Below are 23,783 nucleotides of genomic sequence, written 5' to 3'. Positions count from 1 at the left end.
AACTATTATGACCATACATTATAATCTTGTTTCAAAATTTGATATTGTTCCAACTTTGTTTATTATAAACAATTAATCTCCATAACGTGCTAATTATTTTTCTATTCCACCTATTTCTCCAATTTTTCAAATTTTGAGTCAGAAAAAGACTCAATTTCCTCCTCCAAGTCATTAAGGAGTTCAAACTTCTCTTGAAATTCATGTACAAGCATATGGAAATATTTTCCCATGGTTGAATCCAAATGGTCAACCTTCTTGATTGTCTCAGCCATTGAAGTTTGAAACCTATTTTTAAGTGTCACATTCTCTACTCCCAAAAGAGCTACAACTGAGTGTAACATAAGGACCTCATTATGAAGTTCATTTGCATCCTTATTCTCACAACGATCCTACAATATTTTACTCATCTTGAAAAGACCTATTTGGAAAATTTATTTCCACTAACCAAAAAAGAAAAAAATACTACTAAACAATATTGATGATGACAAAAAAAGATGCTTTACACTTCAAAAAATGATACAAATGAAACTAATCTAGCTATATTTGCTTAACTAGCCAATAAATAGTTGTGACAAACCATCAACGAGATGTCCATTTTCCAACGAGAATCATTTACAAATGATCTTAATACTTAAAAAAAAAAACTTAAAGTGGTGATAATAATTTAAGGAATTAATATCCCTTCTTTGAAATTTCGCCCAAAATCACTTTTAATGAAAAAATATCCCGAAATAAAATTTTGAAAAGGTAAGACATGAATTGAGCAACCAAAACATTATATTGTGCAACATGGTACTTCTTCAATTTGGTCCATTTTATTTAAATTAGAGATCAGAGGCTAAAATGACAAAACAGGCTCACAGAGGATAAAATGGAGATCCGTACACGGTTCCTCTCCTCTCGTACCTGGCCAACAAATGCTTTCTGCTGAACACAACCAACAAGAAAGAAGATGCAACACCCAAGAAGTTTGATTTACACTGAACTAGTTATGTGTGATTCTTCGACCACCAAAATTCCTCCTCACAGAGGCCGCTCATGTTGGCGTGGCAGAATAACCCAACTGACGTCTAGCAGCCAAACATTTTTGAGCCTAAACTCGACAGCAATTGGTGCATGTGAAATAACCAAATAGGAAAAAAGGGCTTCAATATCAGCAGAATCTAATCATACCAAAATCTCTACACTCACTCCCCCATCAAGGCAATAGAGAAAATATTTTCCTCTAGGAATTTACAATGGCTATGCTTACCGAATCCAAATGGGAGATCAAGTCTAACCATTTTACTCACAAAAAACCTCTTACCATAGAGTTTATATGTCCATTTGATAGGTCCATATATTTATTTTTATATTTTAACACTAGTGAAGCTTTCTGAGAGGTGAATGTTGCTAGCCAATATCAGAGATGCACACACAACAATTTGTCTAATTTGGATATTGAGATATGTCTTAGGTAGAAGAAGCCAATATGTATGCGAGTTGATTTGGAAGGTTACATACAATCCAAGTGAAACAAATGAAATTATTTAAGCATATATGATATTTGTGAAGTAGTTTTGGATATCTAGAATAAAATATTGTCACACGATATTTAGATCAGAAAGGAAAAAATAAATTATGAAACCCTAACGACGCAAGTTTAATCAAACTTGGATTTGACTTGAACATACATGATCACATATAAATCCCATTTAAATCTCATATATCGAAATCATCACCTCTTAAACAGATCTGTAGATCTCGAAAGAAATTTTAAGATGCCACTAAAATATAAATTTCACTCAAGATCATTAAAAAATATGAAACTCCAAAAGAAAATCAAAAGGGTAGGAATATTCCATTCTAATACCATGTAAAAGTATTCTATTATTCACAATGTTATATAAAATTACATAGAATGCCTCCATTTTATAGGAATGGAGGATGCCTAGTGTGGGTCAAGGATAACTGTAACAACTAGGCAGATGCAAGTCCCTATGTGAGCTTACAACTCACCATACTTAGTGATGGAAAGAGACAAGAGGAAAGGAATAATAAACAATACCACGAGTTGCATTTCTTCTATTGATCACACAAACTTGACTTTACTTCATTACAATGAACCCAACATGGGGTATTTATGTTTTTTAGCTAGAGACTCACTCAAAATAACTTCAACGTGTAAACATACATTGTATTTGAATTTTCCCAAAATAAGGTTGAACTCAAACTAACTCACACTCTAAATTTGGACTACAATTAACTCAACTTATATCTTCATGCATCAATCCACTTGGATCTTTCTAGATCTTGACACTGGAATAATTAATATTTCCAACACTCCCCCTTAATTGAAACTGTATGAATCCACATAACATAAATCAACATGACTCAACTATGTCTGCTAGGCTTACAATAGAAATTGACTCAATCATCGCTTAAACATACTTGTTGATCTATGTCTTAGCTATGCTTACAATGACTCAAAATTTTGACAATTTTGAATTTTCTTTTTCATTTCTTCCAAATTTTATATCCTCGAAATTGTTTCAGTTTCACATTTATTTTAAACTTTTCTTGCTTGTTGAAAGCTCCACGCTTGTTCACTTTATGCTGTTGCAGTTTCTTCTTTAACTTGCTCGTTAAAATTCTAAAAATTACCTCAGGATTATTGAACCTATTCTGATCACTTTCTGATCCGAATGGAAAATGGAATCAACCCACGGTACTCATCCACCCATATTATTCATCAACCCATGGAATTTACCCATGGTATTGTAAATGGCATCCACCCGTGGTATTGTAAAATCCACCCATGGTACTCATCCACCCATATTATTCATCGACCCATGGAATTTACCCATGGTATTGTAAATGGCATCCGCCCGTGGTATTGTAAAATCCACCCATGGAATTGACCCGTGGTATTGTAACTGAAAAATACTATAAGTAACAAGTCACATTTTGTAAAAGGATAGATTGTCTGCCACAATGTAGCCCTTACAGTTATTATCAGTTTTATATAAAAAGTTTCTTTGTGGTTTTTTTTATTGGGCATTCTCCTCTGTTTTTTTCTTCTGGCATTTCAATTTTTTTCAGATCTTGGGGTCTTTCCCCCAAGATCCATTTCAATCTTTTAGATCTTGGGGGCCTCCCCTCAAGATCTGGATCAGTGGTATCAGAGCAGGTTATGATTCCATGGGAATGAGGGTTTGATGCATGTTTCAGTTTCAAATTTTGCAGCAATATTCAACAAACTTCAGGCATGTGCTACAACCTCCACAGAGCACTTTCTTGGCTCAAGCAGGAAGAATTTTTCTTTTTTCATTTTTTTGCAGGAATATTTTTTGGGCGGCGAATTTGCAGATCAGATATGAAACATTTGGTACAAAATTTACAAAAACAAATACCAGATCTGGATTCCTCTTGAAAAATCACCCAATTTCAAAAAACAAATGGGTTGAATCGGAGTTCGGATGTGGGAGATATTGCTGCTTTAAAATCAGCTATTTTATTAGAATTTTTGTGACGACGAAACTGTTGCAACACAAATCTGAGATCTCAGAGTGTCCAGATAGGGATTTCCAACTCATGGGAAGATGCAAAATGACCCTTCTGCTTCTAAAAACAGGTTATAATAAAGAGTTATATTGGCCGATTTATGTCCATTTTAACTTTGGAGCAGCATTCGGAGTGGGTTTCCATTGGAGACGTGCCCTCCCACCCCACTTTAGTAGGCACCTGCTTCACATTCATCAGTTTCAACATAGCAGAATTCGGCTTGGGTTATTTGGAGACATGCCCTCCCACCCTAGGCTATGTAGGCACTTGCTAGTTCATCAGCGACCAACATCATGGTTATGGGTCAACCACATAAAATCCTTGTCATCGAAGTCCATTTGCTAGGCCGCACACTGTCAGAATCACAGTTGGTAACAAGCATTACAGGGTATCTCTATCCTCGGATCTTCGCTTATCAGGGTTTTGGGTTAACCACATAAAACCCTTATCTTCAGCGGCTCTTCAAATTCCACAAAGGCTTCGCAGGAGGGAAGTTTATGCAATGGGGACCATTGCTTCTTAAGGAGGTAGGAATGATCCGAATGAAAAATGGAATCAACCCATGGTACTCATCCACCCATATTATTCATCAACCCATGGAATTTACCCATGGTATTATAAATGGCATGCGCCCGTGGTATTGTAAAATCCACCCATGGTACTCATCCACCCATATTATTCATTGACCCATGGAATTTACCCATGGTATTGTAAATGGCATCCGCCCGTGGTATTGTAAAATCCACCCATGGTATTCATTCACCCATGGAATTGACCCGTGGTATTGTAACTGAAAAATAATATAAATAACAAGTCACATTTTGTAAAAGGATAGATTGTCCGCCACAATGTGGCCTTTACAGTTATTATCGGTTTTTATAAAAAGTTTCTTTGTGGTTTTTGTTTATTGGGCATTCTCCTCTCTTTTTTCCTTCTGGAATTTCAATTTTTTTCAGATCGTGGGGTCTTTCCCCCAAGATCCATTTTAGTCTTTTAGATCTTGGGTGCCTCCCCTCAAGATCCAGATCACTTTCTTCTTCAACAATTCTTTCAATCATGGACTGTTGCCACAAATCTTCTTCTTCAAACTATAAATTTTGCTCTACTTCTTGCGCTTCATATTCCTGATCATCAGGCTGACATTATAAGCTAAAAGATATCTTTCTATTCATCTATTAATAGCTTCATAATTTTCTCGACTCTCTCTTCTCAAAATACAGATCTCATTGCCCTGATGATGGACTCACCTAGCTAGTCTGAAACGTTGGTTTCATAAATTGCTCACAGGTTTTTCCATTAGCATAAAAAATTCTACCAGCTTGTATGGAATCTCTCTTTAACATCATATAGACATGATTTGTGGGTTTTGGATGCATGTCATGATATTGATTCATCTTATTGTCAGAAAATATATTTTACAAATTAAGAATATCCATAATAAAATTAGTGTAAATGGCTATAATTAAACATCTTATCATATACATTTTTAAATATATATATCATTTATATGTTATTTTTTTCATATTTAATAAAAAAATACTAATTTAAAACAAAATTACAATTTAATTATTTATGACATTTTTTTAATTATATTATTAATCTAATTTGTATTATGTTATATTTTTTTCGATCATTGCACCGAGAGGCTCTCTACAATAGTATAGGATAGGTGTGTAGGGGTTAGATGTAATGTAAGATTGTATGTAAACAATTTTAATGTCGACTCAATTTTTCATAGATAAAATGAAATATAATATACATATCACATTAAAATATATAACATATAAATAATACTTATAAATTAACATCCATTTTACTATATAAATTAAAATAATGATTCCGTAACCATCTTAAGAAATAGATAAAAATATAATATTTACAATATAACAAGATTTTTAATCATGAATATTTACCATGGATATTATTAACTTACTTTTTTACAATACCATGGGAGGGAAATAGGGAGAGGAGGGAAGAAAATCATAATATACTGGGCTAGCACCATGGTTTAACAATACCATAGGCTATCTAGGGTTTTGATTATTATGTTATGGATCTAGGCTTTTAATTATTCTGTTCCAGTACCAATACAACATGACAAAAACCATGATTTATTTCAAAATCAAAATATTTTACAAATAGTTTATTTTAATTTAATTTTATAACATTTTTTAATTAAATCTAAAAGCACGAAAGTTATAATTACTTTTGAGGCATATCTAAACCCTCTATCCTCGCAACTACTAAAAATATTCCCATAGAGATTAAATATAGGTTTTAATAAATAAAAAATGAGGATACTTTTATATATACATATCTGAAATTTATATAAAACAAATAATAATATAAAGAACCAGGATAGATGCATCTTAACAAAGGATCAACACGAAGAGAGAAATCAAGTGACTAACAATGATAGAGGAAAGAAAACACATGATTCTTTTAAGTTTTTTATTATTGTATTTTCTTTGACATCATTGATCGAAAATATAGGTTTAATATTTTACAGCCAATTATGTTTTTTTTTTTGATTTAGATACTTTCCCAAATGCAATACAACGAGATCATATTTAAGAGAGAGAGTGAGATGGAGGGCGAATATAGTGGGGAAGAGAAGCATAGAGGTTGAGGTGGGAGAGAGAGGGAGAGAGAGGAAGGAAGAGAGCGAGGAGGGGGGAGCGAGGAGGAGAGAGGGAGGGAGAGAAAGATGGATTTATAGGAGGAAATAGAGGAAGGGAAGAACAAATACATAGAGAGATATAGGTGGAGAGAGAGAGGGAGTGACATGGGAGAGATGAAGATGGAATGAGGGAGAGAGAAGACGAGGGAAGAGAGAGAAAATGAGAGGATAAAGATAGGGAAAGAAGGGGAAGAGAGAGACAAGGAGACATAGATATGGAGGGGGGGGGAGGAGGAGAGTTAGAAGGTGAAAAAAGGGGAAGGAAGAAGGAGAGATAAATAGATATGGAGATAGAGAGTAAGAGGAAGAAGGAGAGATAAATATATATGGAGATAGAGAGAGTGTATGTTTATGAGCTGATATAGAGAGATAAAGAAGGAGAGACAGAGGGAGATAGAGATATAAATGGAGGGGGCGAGAGGGAACAAGAGAGAGACAAAGACAGTGCATGATTCTGTTAGGTTTTTTATTATTGTATTTTCTTTGGCATCATTGATCCAAAATAGAGGTTTAATATTTTACATCCAATTATTTTTTGTTTAATTTAGATACATTCATAAATACAATAGAATGGGATCATATTTAAGAGAGAGTGAGATGGAGTGGGGAAGAGAGTCATAGAGGTGGGAGAGACAAGGAGAGAGAGGAAGGAAGAGAGAGAGGAGGGTGGAGAGAGGAGCAAAGAGGGAAGGAGAGAAATATGGATTTGAATGGGGAAAGAGAGGGAGGGAAGAACAAATATATTGAGAGATAGAGGTGGAGAGAGAGAGGGACTGACAAGGGAGAGATGAAGATGCAATGAGGGAGAGATGAGATGAGGGAAGAGAGAGAAATGGAGGGGAGAGAGATAGGGAAAGAAGGGGAAGAGGGATATAGGGAGACATATATATGGAGGGGGGGTGAGGGGGAGAGTGAGAAAGAGAGAGAAGTGGAAGAGGTAGAGAGGGAGAGGAAGAAGGATAGATGGATATGGAGAGAGAGAGTGTGCGTATGTTTGTTGGTTGATATAGAGAGATAAAGAAGGAGAAACAAAGGGAGATAGAGATATAGATGGAAGGGACGAGAGAGAGAGAGAGAGAGAGAGAGAGAGAGAGAGAGAGAGAGAGAGAGAGAGGCAGGGAGACATATATATGGAGGGGGGAGAGGGGGAGAGTTAGAAGGAGAAAGAAGGTGAAGATATAGAGAGAGAGAGGACTGAGGAGATATATATATATGGAGAGAGTGTTTGTGTGTATTTTTGTGGGCTGATATAGAGAGATAAAGAAGGGGAGACAAAAGGAGACATAGATATAAAAGGAGGGGGAGAGAGGGAAGAAGAGAGAGACAAAGAGAGGGATGAAGAGAGATACAAATAGAGGGAGGAAGAGAGATAAATATGGAGAGAGAGAGGGAGAGATGTGATTAAGGGGTTTGAGATAGAGAGACAAATAAGGAGAGATAGAGGGAGGTATAGATATAGATGGTAGAGAGAGAGAGAGAGAGAGAGAGAGAGAGAGAGAGAGAGATAATGGGAATATATAGAGAGGGAGAGGAAGAGGGAGAGATAGATAGATAGATAGATATGAAGAGAGAGTGTGTATGTTTGTAGGTTGATATAGAAAGTTAGGAATATTTTGTTTTTTCACTAAAATAGATGCTAGTGTAGTTGTTGATTTCTAATCCTATTTGATTGCTTGCAGTAGATGCACTGATTTCAATGTAAATGAAGATTTATAATCCTATTTAATACCTTACACTAGATGCATTGATTTCTATGTAGATTTTGATTTCTACTACTATTTGATTGCTTGCACTAGATGCATTGATTTGAGTATAGATGTCAATTTAGAATCTTATTTAATACATTACACTAGATGCATTGATATCGGTGTAAGCACATCTCTGCCCCCTCCCTCTAATCTCTATTTCTCATTGTCTCTCCTTCTCTATCTCTCTATCTCACCCCTGAAGCATACACACTCTCTCTCCATATCTATATATATCTCTCTCTACCTCCATGTTCCCCTCCCTCTCTCTCTCTCTCTCTAACATTTCTCTCATAGTGATTGATTTTGGAGAATACTACTATTAATATTGAATAGAAACATAGACAAGGTATGATACAGGGTATGATGTTTACTACAGTAGCTTGAGTTAAATAATTGAATGATCTATATGAGAAAATGGTAAAAATAATAGATGTGACAATAAAAATAGCTTCAGATTTATCACAATGAAGATTGTTTGTAATTGGATATATTCTTATTATTCACATTTTCTATCGTTCAACATTATTTTTTTTTTCGAAGAAAAAACCGTAACTTTTTATTAAAAATATAATGAAAAGTTACATCTGCTGATGCAATGAAGCATGTTGTGAGCTGCCACAAGGGCTCGGGTGCTTTCGCACCCCACGCAGCGTTAGAAGACTAACGTGCAAAAAGAAATAAGAAAAAGAGAAGAGGGAAGAGAGTATGAAAAGAGGCAGAAAACTGAAGATTCCGACAGTTCAAGTTTTTCGCCCCTTTTTCTTTTCGAACTTATGCCACTCTCCTTGAGTGGGCTCGATCGAAGCAATGACTAACTGTGTTTCTGCATTCTGTGAGCCAATTGCTTTGTCTGAATCTGAGGTATCTGAGTGGTGATGTCGCTTGGTGCCACCTATGCTGTGGTCCACGCTTGTCATCTCTGCCTTGTTGTCTGATGTGCTTCCTTTCTGTTTCTCCATTTCTTGAGCTGCCTCGGTCTTCTCTGCAGGGATCTCTTCCTCCTCTGCTTCTGATTCTTCGTCCTCTGAATCTGGCGGTGAGAATTGCCATCCTTTCCTCTGCTTCCCTTTCTGCTTCTTTTTACTCTTGGCTTCTGGGCATGAGCTTTGTAAGTGTCCTGTCTGCCTACAGAGTCTACATCTGAAGGTGGTATTTTCATAATCTAGCATTTGTAGCCAGTTTTGTTGTTTGTAGATCAGCCTTATATTGTCCGGCAGCCCTTTACTTAAATCTACTTCCACACATATACGTGCGAAAGTGTAGATCCTTTCATCAATCCTTTCCAGATCTGTTTTGATATATTTCCCAATGCTGTTCCCAATGCCTTCCAGGACTCGTTCATTCCAAAAATGCAGAGGTAGATTATATAGTCTAACCCAGACCGGCATTTTGGTTACAGTCATTTTGTTTGGGTCAAAATCTGGAAACCATGGGGTCATAAACAGCCCCGATGTTCCCCAAAACCATGGTCCTGCACTGATGACTGTATCTCTGACTTCCTTGGATGTAAATCTAACTATAAAAAACCCCTTTAAGCAGAGATGAATATCGCATTCCATGGTCCAGCTGGTGAAGATCCAATGGAATAGATCTAGGGGTTTTGGCCAAAAACTGTTGAAATAGCAAATGAGAGCTTGCGTTTGATAGAACTTTACGAAATCGTCCAGCCCAGAAGAATCTAAGTTTAAGGCTGGGGTTTGCTCTGCCTGATCTACTATGTATGGCCTGGGTATATGGCCGCCTTGATCTGGAGGGGACCCTGAATCTCTGCTGCCCTGTAGAATATTTTTGTAGGATAACCCTCCCTTGGGTTGGTGCTGGGGTGCAGTTTTTTTTCCCTTGTCTCCGCTTTGCTGTCCCTTAGGCAGAGCCCCTCCTCTCAATCTGAGGTTTAAAGAAATGATTGACCCTGGCCCAATCTCATAGCTTTCCATCGATCTACAGTCCTGTAGAGACCGCCTTCCACTGACCAGATGTTGGATCTGGACTGGGTATCCCATTTCTGCCCATATTTGTTGTTTCAGTTGCAAGGAGGTACTTCCTGCATGGACCCATACTAACCGAGTTTTCCCTTGTGGGGGTTTAATCAAAATCTGAAAACAATTGTTTGTTACCTGCTCTGGCTGTAGGCCAAACTCCAGATCTGGCCCTGATTTTGTTCGTTTTTCCTTTTGCATGTCAAGATCTGCGTGAACTCTGCTCGATCTATGGATGGTGCCTTCGCCCTGCTGCTTGGGATCGAACTGTGCCCGTATGGAGGCTAGATTGAGTAGATCTGAGCCGAAACTACATTGTTTGGGCCCGTGTGTTGAAAGAGGGGGCGAATCTGCACCATGCATTCCCCCCCTGTCGATTCTCCATGCGGACTGGATTGGACGAGGCCTAGCCTCTAAACCCCATACTTCACGCAGATTTCTTTGTTCAGGAGCATGGTTTGGGGTCTCAGCCTTTCGCGTGAGAGAAACCTCCTCGAATAACCATGCAGAAATGGGGGCTTCCGTCCATGTCTCGCTGAAGACTTGTGCTCCGTTCCCGATCCATAATCACGTGAGAAACTGTATCAAAAGCCCCTGCAGGTGAATGGCCTTTCAGATCTGGACGTATTTGGGCCATTTGACTGCGTGGAGCTGGCCATTTCTTTGAAAATGTTTTCAGTAGAGTCAACCTTCCGACAGCGATCGCCGTTTCCCCAACCCCTGGTTCGCCTTTGGCCCTTGAGGCATGCTTTGGAGCGGGAGCGGCAGCGACCAGAACTCTGTTCGAAACCCTAACCATCGCCATCGTTTCCTCGTTCAACATTATTACATTGGCACTTTACACTGAAAATTTTTATTTCAACATTTTTCATCATTCAAGTTACTAAGAGTCTCTCTCATCTCAATAACTATGCAAATTTAAAATTAGTTTGACCAAATTAATCTTAAACATATTTAGCATAATTAAAATGATCCAAATAATTAGATGTTCAACAAATTTTGTATGACCACACATGAATGAAAACAAACTACATCGATCTTAACTCTAGATCTATCAAGTGTTCAAAGGGATCAAATCTCTCGAGGTTCAAACTTTTCCTCAAATTTTGCACTCGAAAAAGAGGCTTACACCATGAGAAATTTGATCCCTTTTAAGGCTTGATATTTCTAGAGTTAAAATAAATCTAAGCTAGTTAAATTCCATTTAATTTATATTACTCACCCAATATTATATAAAAAAATCCAATAAAAACAATCTATAAGATACCAAAACTGGATATACATATTAAATAGTTTTTGGTGACTCCAAGGTTGTTAGTGATTAAAAGTCCTCACCACAGGGCTAGCTAAAATAGATCAATCTAATATGGAGCTCCCTCAATCAACCCTCTATTCAGCACATATACAAGAATCTCAATTTGGAGGAAGACAGATTATCAAAACTGGGAATGCAGGAGGAGCTTTATGGTTTACACGCGAACATTAAAATACATGAAAACTGGCATGATGTTGGGGTGTATCCAATTCCAGGATAACATGTTTTGGTTGAATCGATGATGCTCTTTAACTTTCCTCTTTGAATCTATGTAGAATGATATAGGTCTATCGATCAATTGTATCTTTTTTAAGGCTATTTGTAGAAAATCATCTGAGCAGCTCAGTATTTTTTTGAATTCTTGATAGACTGGTTAGTTCTATGCAGTCACTATATCTAAAGATATGATTGAATATAGTTCTTTTTTCACCTAAAAAAAAAAGAAAAAAAAAGGAAAAAGGAAAAGAAAAAAGCAAAACAAAACAAAACAAAAAAACCAACCTTCTCATGCAAAATTCTGAAATACCAATGTGTGAAATATCACAACTCAATAATCTGAAAACCCATATACACATATTAAATAGTTAACTTCAGTTAAAATCATTGTTCCCAAATTAGGTTGTATCGTTAAATATAAGTGAATTCCTTTGGTTCTGTCGAATTATTGTAAAAACTGGATTTGTTTTATGATACCCGAGGATTACACGTCGAAATGGAGTTTGGGGGATCAAAAGTTATTTAATGGGAGTTTTCTCCTTACCTAAACCATAAAAGAACATTTGTAAATTGTTGCTTATATTCCTCACACTCCATAAAATGGGAGAAGATGGTAAGGCAAGCCAAAATGAGAGACAACCTTACTCAGATTACAAGCAGATTTAGTATATTATAAAATATTTTCTTAAATATTTTGATGTATACATTTAGTAGATTATAAAATATTTGATTAAATAATTTGTGTTAGAAAGCAAAGTTTGAATTAATAAAAACAAACACTCGTCAGCTCTACGTAAGAGAATCTGAACCAGGAGAGTCTGGCTCTGTAGAATGCTCTACATACTCAATGTACATCACACATTATATAGCAATCATGGTTTTAGGGAAGTTAGAACCATACCCTAAGAAATAGAAACTAATTCCTATCCTGAGGTACTGTGAACCAATTCACTATTCTAGGATATTCTCCATTATCTCTAACACTCCCCCTTAATGGAGAAGGGGTTCACAAATATGCCTAACATCTCCCTAAAAATTTCAAACTTAATTTTTCCAAGAGGCTTAGTGAAAATGTCTGCAACATTATCACATGTATTACAATATACCAGATGGATTTCTTTTGATTTCACTTTCTCCCTGACAAAGTGAAATTGTGTATCAATGTGTTTAGTGTTCTTATGAAACACCATATTATTAGAAAGCTTGATTGAACGTTGATTGTTGTATTTGATCGTTGTTGCATCTTTCTATTCTTCCCCGGCATCCTGGAGAAGTCTCCGGAATCAAATTGACTCACATGTCGCTGCGCACATGGCTTGATACTATGCTTCTGCTGAAGACAAGGAAACTATGTTATGTTTGTTATTTCTCCATGTAATCAACCTCGATCCAATGTTAAATGCATAGCCTGTTATGGATTTGTGGTCGTCTAAATTTCCATCCCATTCAGAATCTGTAAACCCTGTCGATCTAACATCAGAGGAATTAGTATAAATAATACCATAGTCTACAGTCCCTTGTAGATACCTCAAAACATATTTTACTACATTCTAATGACTCTCAATTGGCTTGGACATGTATTTACTTAGCACGAGGATTGGATAAGCCAAATATGGTCTAATAATGGTTAGGCAAATTAGGCTCCCAACCAGTTGTCTATAAAGTGTCGCATCTACCTCTTTAGAGCCATCCTCACTCTGAAGTTTAATGTTCTGATGTAATGGTACTGCTACAACTTTACATTGATCTGTTCTGAATATTTCCAGTAGACCCTTGACATACGTACCTTGGGTCAGAAAAGTTTGTCCTGAATCTCTCTAGATCTCAAGACCCAAATAGTATCTTAATTCACCAAGGTCTTTCATTTCGAACACCTGTGACATTTGTTGCTTGATTTCTTTGATTAGAGAAATAACATCACCTGTAATAATTAAATCATCTACATACAAAGAAATAAACACCATGTGCCTAAATCCATCTTTCATGGTATACATATTAGGGTCATTTTTACTTTTGTTGTAGCCAAGTTGCAGAAAAAATGAATCAATCTTTTCATACCAAGACCTGGGTGCTTGCTTTAGTCCATATGGATATTTCTTTAATATACAAACTAATTGTTCTTTCCCTTTCTAGAAAAACCCCTCAGGTTGCTCTAAATAAACCTCCTCTTTCAATTCTCCATTTAAAAATGCAAATTTTACATCTAGTTGGTGAATCATCCAATGTTTCTTAGTAGCTAAGGAAATCAACATTCTGATGCTATTTAGTTTAGCTACAGGGGCAAAGGTTTCTTCACAGTCAATGCCTTATTTTTGTGAATACCCCTTTGGTACCAATCTAGCTTTTAATTTATCTATGATTCCATCTGCATTAATCTTTGGTTTATACAACCATTTGCAACCTATGGTTTGTTTCCCTCTAGGAAGTTCAACCAGCTCCCAAGTGTTGTTCGTGATTATAGATTCATATTCCTATTCCATAGCTATTTTCCATTCACTACATTCATTTTCTTCCTTATAACTAGAAGGTTCAACTACATTCATCATACTAGTTATAAAGGCATTTTCCATGTATCTAGCAGACAATTGAGTCTGCCTACGTGATCTTCTGAGTGTTGGTGTAGCTTCTAACCCATTATGAGTTCCCTTTTCTGGACTCGGCTTGACTGATGCACCACCTTCATTTCCTCCCTGCTACCGTTGCTGCTCATTTCCATCACCTGATTCATCACTTCCTTCTTCCACCAAGAACGGAATATCCCATTCCTCATTGCGCTTATCAGGTTCTTCATAATCCTACTCATGGAATTGACATCTCTACTAACAAAAATCTTGTGAGTAGAGGGATTAAATAATTTATAGGCTTTATATTATGAACAATACACTATAAAGGTACATTTGATGGCTTTTGAATCTAGTTTTCTTCTGTCTTCCTTTGGAATATGGGAAAATGCTTTAGACCCAAACACTCTTAAATGTTTTACTGCGGGCTTAAATCCATATAATGCTTCATAAGGAGTTTTAAACTCAAGAATCTTTGTAGGACTCATATTTTTTAAATAGACTGCAGTATTCAATGCTTCAACACGAAAACCATTCAAAAAATCCTTACCTTTAAACATGCTCCTAGCACATTCCACCAACGTTCTGTTCTTTCTTTCCGCTACTCCATTCTGCCAAGGAGTATGGGGTACTGTGAATTGCTGTAATATCCCATGGTCTTTACAATACTTGATAAGCTCATCCTTCCTATATTCTCCCTCTTGATCGAAGCAGAGAATTTTTATATGCTTCCCTATTTGCTTTTCAATCATGTTTTTAAACTCCTTAAAGTATTCAAATGTGTGACTTTTCTTACTCAAAAAATATACCCAAGAAAACTTTGTGCAGTCATCAATAAACAATAAAAAATAGAGTGCACCTCCTAATGACTTTGTTTTCATCGGTCCACAAAGATCTGTATGCACTAATTCAAGCATGCCTCTCTGTTTCTTCTCTACTCGAATAGAGAATTCCTCTCTATGCATCTTTCCTAACGTACATGTATCACAATCATTATGCACTTGCTTTAACATAGGAAAATCTCTTACCATTTCCTTTTTCTGAAGTAACAGCAAATCATTATAGTTGATATGACCAAATCTCTAATGCCACAACTCTTCTATAGTCAAACTTGTTGTTGTCAAGGCTCGAACTGGTGTTGGTCTTACATCCAATTTGTACATACCTCTTGTTCGAATTCCTGTAGCAATAGTCTTCATGCCATCTAACAGATCTTTAATATAACAGTTAGATTTTAAAAAATCAACTTTAAGATCTTGATCTATAATCATGGATATAAAAATCAAGTTCTTTATTACACCGGGAACGTACATGACATTATGAATTTGTCTTACAATACCATTAGGTAAAATGTTAGAAATTTTCCCACAACCTTTGATGTGATGACTTCTATCATCACCTAGGTATATTTGTGCTTCGTCATTGATTTCTTTAAAATCTTCAAACCATTGCTTGTTCCCTGTCATATGTGTTGATGCTCCTGAATCTACATACCAAATGTCTGCACCAACATTCTCATCAAAGTCTACCATGAACAATCTAAAGTTCTGCTCATGATTATCATTCGCGAGATGACCTGCATCTCTTTTCTGCTTCTACTGTTGTTCATGATATTTCTTCTTCCTGCACTCCTTAGCTATATGACCAAGTTTTCCGCAATAAAAAAAATTAATTTTAGAGTTGTTTCTATTCAGATGCATACCTTGAGTCTGATTTGGTCTTTTCTGTGAGTTTCCTCCATTTTGATGTTGCGGATTTCATTTTCCTTTGAAGAAGTTCTTATTTGCCATCAACGCAAGATTTGCACTCTCGGGCTTAAGAGTCGATCTCCTTTCTTCTTCTTGCATTAATATTCCTATCAGTTCCTCAAAATTTTGGATTTTCTCTCTCGCATTTATCCAAGTGATAAACATTTGGGAGTCATGGGTCACACCATTCATGATAATTGTTACTAGATCTGTATCTCCAACTGTATCACCAATGTCTGCCAATTTGTTCTTCAGATCTTTGATCCTCGCTATGAAGGAGGCAACTGTTTCATTTTCCTCCATCTTCAGGGATAAGATCTTGCTCTTCAGGAATATAAGATGATTTGTATTCGTGATTTCATACAAATCCTTCAAAATTCCCAAGATTTTGCTTGCTGATTTACATTCTTTGATATATGGTATGATGTAGTGTTTCACTGACATCTTCAGCAGCTTCCTTTCTTTACCTTCTCGCTTCTCCCAATTTGGGATTAATGTTGATCCAGTTGCTGGCCTATGCTCATCACCATTTGCAAAATCCAAGCACTCTGCACTTCTAGCACAACCTCCATCTTGAATTTCCAATTCGCATAATTGGAGCCATCAAACTTATTATGCTCATTCAAGTATGCTTCAATCATTTGATTATTCATCTTGGCGATTAAAAAAAAAAATTGAGGTAAATAAAAATATATATGTTAGATCTATCCCACATCTATGTCAAAGACATAAATCGTTGATCTTAGCGAGTCCGATTTCTGGTATTTTCAGTAGCCTCTAGCACTAGTTGATCCCTTGCAGTCTTCGTGCCCTCTCGACGTATAGGATCGTCGCAACCTTCTCTCGGCAGACCTCGGCCTCCACACAACCTTCTCTTTGTAGCCACTGCCAAGATGCAGCCCCTTTTTTTTGTTTTGCACAGTCGATGCGATTTAACACCACGCGCGATTGTACAACACAGATTCACGACGGTCTGCAAAATAAAAAAGTGGGATCGGTGCGATTTTTCTCCTAAACCATGGGAGAGTTTCGCGTGAGGTGCGCCTTTCAAATCCTTCACTCCGCGAACAGGTTTCTCAGCCCTCACGCTCTGATACCATGTTAAAAAGCAATGTTTGAATTAATAAAAACAACCACGTCTAAACCACGAGATTATGGCTTTGTAGAACGCTCTACATACTCAATGTACATCACATATTATATAGCAATCATGGTTTTAGGGAAGTTAAAACCATACCCTAAGAAACAGAGACTAATTCATATCCGTGAACCAATTCACTATTCTAAGATATTCTCCATTATCTCTAACAATTTGATGTATACCAAGAATTTTTTGTGGGATCCCAAAATATTCAATCAATTTTATTTTCTATACAAATGATCAAGTCGAACTATGGTAAAAATATGTAACCTTTTAGATGGAATTCTGGCAACTATGGTTAAACCTTTTAGATGTCATTACTATCATCGACAACTTCAAATTCATGAATCCACATATTAAATTTTGTAATAGGTCTAAGGCTAAAAAAACGATTCGAGCGATCAATTGCGAGTTTCTCGAATATAGACGAGCTACCAGTAAATGGCGTGACAAGTCACCAAGATGGTTTAGCTGAACAATCCACATGAAAAGCTACCTCTAAGCAAATATCTAACCCACGTGTTCGTCCTTTGTAATGACAGTGATACTTTCACTTCCGAACAACGCAAAAGCATGTACTGCTGTAACACCAGATTATTTACCAGAAGCTCCCTTTATAATGGGATCCCTCCCTCGGTATTGTGCTCAGAGGAAGAAGAGTCTAAGACGTTTCTTGAAGTTGGTGCCAATCAAATTTGTTTGGAGCTGTGTGAGTAAAACCAACACGCTGGAGCAGGGCCACAGTATGTCGAAGGAAGAACAGAATCCATGTCCCCTCCCTTTACCTTTGGTATCTCTCAATCACATTTCATTCCTTTGCAGATCGGTGACGGCTTCCACAGAATTCTATGTGAATGTTCTTGGATTCCAGCTTGTGAGGAGGCCATCTTCATTCGATTTCGTGGGAGCTTGGTAAGATATTTGCATCAACATAATCAATGACCCAATATTACTCTTTGCATATAATTTAATATAATAGATAGATATTGCCTTTGAGAATCTAATATAATCTAATATAATAGATAGATATTGCTTTTGAGAATCTAACAATCACTGTGATCCAGGTTGCGCAATTACGGTGTGGGAATACATCTCTTGCAGTTCAAGTCTGTCGACGATCTGCCTAAGAAAACTGAGATCAATCCAAGAAATAACCATATCTCTTTTCAGGTTAACTTTAATGTCCCACAGTTTTACTTTATTATTATTGCAGGATGTACTTCATGTTGCAGTGTGTTTATCATTGTTGTTATTTTGTCCTTGCTGTGCAGTGTGTTTATCAATGTTGTTATTTTGTCCTTGCAGTGCCCAGATATGTTTTCAGTGGAAAAGAGACTGCAAGAAATGGGCATAACATATAAAAAACGTGTTGTAGAAGATGGAGGAGTGTACGTGGACCAACTTTTCTTCCATGATCCTGATGGTTACATGATCGAAATCTGCAACTGCGAAAATCTTCCCGTTATTCCTGTCTAATCAACCTCTTCTGCGAGATCAACCTCACAGCCCTTTTCTTTACCTCAATCTAACCCTAAATTGGAGCCAGAAGACAACCGCTCAGAAATCGCTTCAGTTCCACTGAATATGGCTACAGTAGAAATGGACATCGCAGGGCAGAGTAGGTATTTTTAGCTTTTACCGATTCTAAAGCATTATAGAAGTTCTTTGCATCTAGTTTTCTCTCTCTCGGTGTTTGTTTTCGATCTAGATTTTTCTCCTCTCTCGCTCTTACTTTTCGATGAATATGAATGAATTTGAATCTGTTGGATCTCTTAAGCCTTACAACTAGGTCATTCTTCAATGGATTCTTATTTACCTTCTTATTTACCTACTCTTATGCTAATACTATTCAGGAAAAGTGATGACCAGTTAGCATGATACCGAGAGATATATGTATTAGTATATTAGTTCCTTCTGGGATTGGAGCTTTCTACTGTATGTACAATGCCGTCGCTTACGTAGTGTATGTACTTGAAGCAGATTTTAAAGTAATTCATATACTTTTTACTTTGCGTTTTGCTAAATAGGTATGCTAATAATTAGCTACTGTCCAAAGCAGATATGAATGAATTTCAGCCTTTCCCATTTCAATAACGTGGAGTTTTGCTTATCATTTATGAGATGGAAAATGTTAACGTCTAATAACTGCCAACTCAATTCTGGTGGACTTAAATCACTGCATTTATTTGATCAGTACAGCCAGCCTGAGAGGAGGAATGAGGCGAATGAAACATCTTCATTGAACCTTTTATACCATATACGAGATACTCTCCTGTGGTATTTTTTTTGGTTTTTTTTTTCATTTTTACTATATTGCCTTAAATTTTTTTAATAGTTTAAAACAAATATTCATGTCCAACCGCATTTGATGTTTTGTAATAATTATTTTCATATTTGTATTTTTCTTTTCTTTTTTTCATTAATTTTTTTTCATTTTTACTATATTGACTTAAATATTTTTAATAGTTTAAAACAAATATTCACGTCCAACCGCATTTCATGTTTTGTAATAATTATTTTTATAAATATTTTTATGAAATATTTATATTCATTGCCTACGGCATTTATTGGAATGAAGAATAAAGTATATTTCATAAATTATCATATATATCTATATATACTCTGAACTACTTGCGAAGTTGAAAAGATGATGTGAAATTAGAGGTTAATGAAATTATTTAATTTAGATGATGTGAGATTATAGGTTAATTAAACTATTTAATATTTTAAAATATTAATAACAATATGAAAATATCTCAATTATATAAAATTGAAAAGCCTAAAACAAAATCATTATAAATCATTATTAAAATAAAAGAAAGATATATAAATAAACATCATTACATTATATTATAAATTAGGTAATTATGTTTAATTTTAATTACCATATTAAACAAGTAAACCAGTAATGCAAGTATAGTCTCTCATTGAAATTAAAAATCATGTTGCTACAAAATTTGTATATAGAAGTTATTAGCATGACACATATAAAGCTTACTATGAAACATTTAAACTTATATTAATATAAAATGGCTAATAATAACATACATTTTTCATATCAAAAAACTAATAGAAAATTGTTCTTCTTTAAATTGTTTTACAAAGAAAAATTGTATAGATATTTATATGATACAATTTATATTTTGTCAAAAAAATAAAATTGTTTTACAACGCACAATTATATACATATTTATATGATAAAGTTTGACGATTTATATTTTCCAAAAAAACAAAATCTTATAATTCCATTACAATGTACTCACTTTAATAAAAGAAAATTAAAGATTCAAACACAACTATTACCACTATTAATCCTATTTCTTGAAGTTTATAGGAATTACAAAATAGGATTTTCAACTCATTCTTTTTTCCATATAGGTTAAGATTGTTTTTTATGGAAAAAATAATTAAATTAGCTAATTACCATTTATCTATTTTCTTTTGACCTCTGAAATATTATTAAGCAATATCATTCTTAAATGTTAGACAAATCATACTTTAAAAAATCATTAATATTGTTAAAATATATTGTTTTTTTAGTGTCCGGAAAACATAAATTTTTATTTAGAAAATTCATAAGTATAAATTCAATTGAGATATGTAAAAAAAGTATGAGGAAATTTTAAAATAGATTTAATAAGATTCAAATTTAGAATTTCTGCCGATAAATATATAATAAATAATTAATTTAATTAATAAATAAATAATTTAAATAATTATATTTATATTTATATTTATATTTATACATATAAAAATATTAATTAAAAAATAATTTAATAAACTATAATATATTATTAAATAAATATATTAAATAAATTTAGTTAAAGAAAAGTGTTAGAAATTCATATTAAACTTATTTATTATATAATTTAGTATATTTTAATAAAAAAATATTAATAAATAATTATGTTATAATTTAGTATTATTCACATTCCATTGTAAATTTGATTAATAAATTAAATATTTTTTTTACTATTCATTTTCTTTTTTATTATATAATGACATCTTTACATTTATCCACGTTATATATTATATAATATAATAATTCATATTAATTTAACATAAATATATAAATATTTCTTATCCCTTTATATATTATATAATATAATAATTCATATTAGCTTAATATAAATATAAATACAAATTTGTATTTATATTTATGGAAGAAATTAAAATAAAAAGATAAATAATGTAAAAAAATAAAAAAAATAATACTATATAAAAAATAAAAATTATAATTATATATATAATAATTAAATAAAAGTATTATAAATATAATATTCATATATTAATAAATCTGAATATTATAATGATCATTTACATTATAAATTTATAAATAATTTTTTTTATCTCACAACAAAGTTAATTAATTATTTCAAATGATTTGAAATTTAATGTTGGTTGAGAGTTAATGAAAATAAGATCCACATAATTTATCTTTATTAAGTTTAATCATATATATTAATTTTATTTCTCCATATTTTTATAAATTTTTAAAATTAAATTTTACAAAATTTAATTGTAGCTTCCGTAAATTCATTTTAAATAATTTAAAAATTTATGCTTTAGAAATGTGATGTTCTTAAGTACTTGATAAATTTAAAACTAACATAAATTTAATTTTATTAAATTTAAAAATATAATTACTTATAATATAATTACTTATATATATATATATAGATATATATATATCACTTTCAAATCCATTATAAGGATAAGTTTATTTTAATGTCAACATAATTCACATGTCACAATTGAATTCATGTGAAAATAATAATATATTTCTTAACCATCCATACTACATACGATTAATGTACATTTGTACATACATATATAGTAATTCTATTTAATAGCATTTCCTTTCTATTATTTATGTTTGATAAAGAGGATAAGATAGTGTTATCTTCTCATACTGGTAATGCTCCTCATTGCTACAAAGGGTCTAAGTACAACTATTAAGAAAGCAACGGAAATTGGAAACATCATAGATAAAAATATTGTTACTGTTTTCAATGCCACCCATTTTTTCTTCATTGGTGACATCATAATCTTATGAGTTGAAATTATAAAGATGGTATGTATAATTCTTAACATTTACCACTCAACAATCTCCTATTGACAACTTTTGAAGAGTGAAAAAGTATTTTATTCTGAGGCTTTCCTTTTCACTTGTGTAACACATTAAAATATCCTAAATCTGAAAAATCAAAAAAAAAATTCTCGTTTAATGATGGCCGTATTTACTGCAGCGTGAGCCAAAATCTTTTGTTTCCATAATTTGGTTGTTTTCTACGTATATACGGTAGCTAATTTCATATTGAAATCACAGATGTGCATTGTGAAATTTATATACCAGGTATTCTTCAAGAAATTAAATCTATTTAGGAAATTAAATCTATTTATATATTAGTAAAATTATTTTAGACAGTATAGATAATTTAATTAAAAAAATTATTACTAAGTTAAAAAAACTTAAATTAAATTGTCATCGTCAAAACATCAAACAGATTAGAGAAATCAGAACGGAAGAAATCATTAATAAAACAAAGGGCTGTTCACACGATGCGGTGATTCACATAAAACAAATTAAATACCAAGCTTTCTCGATTCACATAACATCCAGATCAGTCCTTGGCGGAAAATATTTGTAATGAAGGAAAGCCGTGCATCGATCAGGCCAACTATCGTGGCGTTTGTGAGAAGTAACTGCTAAAAAAACAGGGGCGTAAAGGGTAAGAAAATAGTTCTTGTACGAAATCAGGTTAATGATTTTTTTTCAAAACTGTATAATTATTGACTTTGGGAGTTTTTTTCAAAACTGTATAATTATTGACTTTGGGAGTTCTGTAAACGTCTTGTTAAGCCCATAGGCATGCTTGTTAAGCCCATAGGCATTCCTTGCAGTTGGGCGCTTTAATGATTTTACTAATCAAAAAATTGATGTGACCATTTGAATTGAAAGATGTTAGTATATTTTAGTTATTGTGATACTATCAATGAATTGAATTCAAACCACTAACTTTCCTGCATATCTAAATGGCATGATTAAATCGTGTTTAAATTAATTTTTTACAAAGCTCCATTTAAAATTTACCATGCCATTTGTTAATTGACACCTATCAATGTAACACACACCTTACACATACACTTGGCATAGTAGTGGAAAGGTGTATTTGGATGATCATCCGTTTCAAACCATTGGTAACCTGTGTCAAATTCTAAATGAAAAGTGTTTGTAGGATAAAAGCTAATTAAACTTTAAGTGTAATTAGATTAATATATTGAAAAAATTTGTTATCCCAAATACAAATAAAACTTATTACACCTTAATTTTGGACATACACTAAATCATATCAACATTTTCAAAAAAAATAATATAAATAATTTATAAAATCTTTTGACCTAGAAGATGATGGAATTAACTTTTTATTAGCTTTTTTATTATGATTATCCACAAACTTCTCATGATTTCTTGGTTTCTTTTATATACTTATCATTCTACCCTATGTTATTTCATTTTCTAAGTTACATATTATTTATATTTTAGATTAGTGAAATATAAAATATTAAAAAAAATTCACTATTTAATAATTTAATAATTATAAGTTATAATTAATAGAGATAATACTGGAGCCCTTTAGTATGGATATGTTCATCTAATAAGAATCTGTTCCTTTTGTATTTTATTTTAATTTTGAATTGGAAAAATGTATATGAAACACATTTATGGCTATTTTTATCTCTCACTTCTGCTGGTAAAATTATTTAGGGTCTTAAACTAATTACACCTTAATTTTGGACATACTCTAAATCATATGAGCATTTTGAAAAGAATAATAATATAAATAATTTATA

General features: G+C 33.6%; 1 protein-coding gene across 1 annotated transcript; it reads left to right on the top strand.

Annotated features, from left to right (window-relative positions):
- The first annotated feature begins 17,553 nt into the window (after positions 1-17,553).
- Positions 17,554-18,916, top strand: LOC149221670 (glyoxylase I 4-like). Its single transcript, XM_089383013.1, has 3 exons — positions 17,554-17,840; positions 17,993-18,098; positions 18,234-18,916. Exons 1-3 carry the CDS (start codon positions 17,674-17,676, stop codon positions 18,402-18,404), a joined length of 444 nt encoding a protein of 147 aa, XP_089239139.1. The 5' UTR covers positions 17,554-17,673; the 3' UTR covers positions 18,405-18,916.
- Positions 18,917-23,783: the final 4,867 nt, after the last annotated feature.

Source organism: Pinus tabuliformis, chromosome Q (assembly GCF_031772625.1).
Source record: "Pinus tabuliformis cultivar Carrire ecotype Pingquan chromosome Q, CPIR1, whole genome shotgun sequence".
Lineage (NCBI taxonomy): Eukaryota > Viridiplantae > Streptophyta > Pinopsida > Pinales > Pinaceae > Pinus > Pinus tabuliformis.
Note: the sequence above shows the minus strand (reverse complement) of the source record. Positions and strands in the feature narration are given on the sequence as shown.

Coding starts and splice junctions, on each gene's coding strand:
- LOC149221670 (XM_089383013.1), top strand. CDS start 17,674: ATGTCGAAGGAAGAACAGAATCCATGTCCCCTCCCTTTACCTTTGGTA. Junction 17,841..17,992: donor TTCGATTTCGTGGGAGCTTG/GTAAGATATTTG, acceptor ACTGTGATCCAG/GTTGCGCAATTACGGTGTGG. Junction 18,099..18,233: donor ATAACCATATCTCTTTTCAG/GTTAACTTTAAT, acceptor TTGTCCTTGCAG/TGCCCAGATATGTTTTCAGT.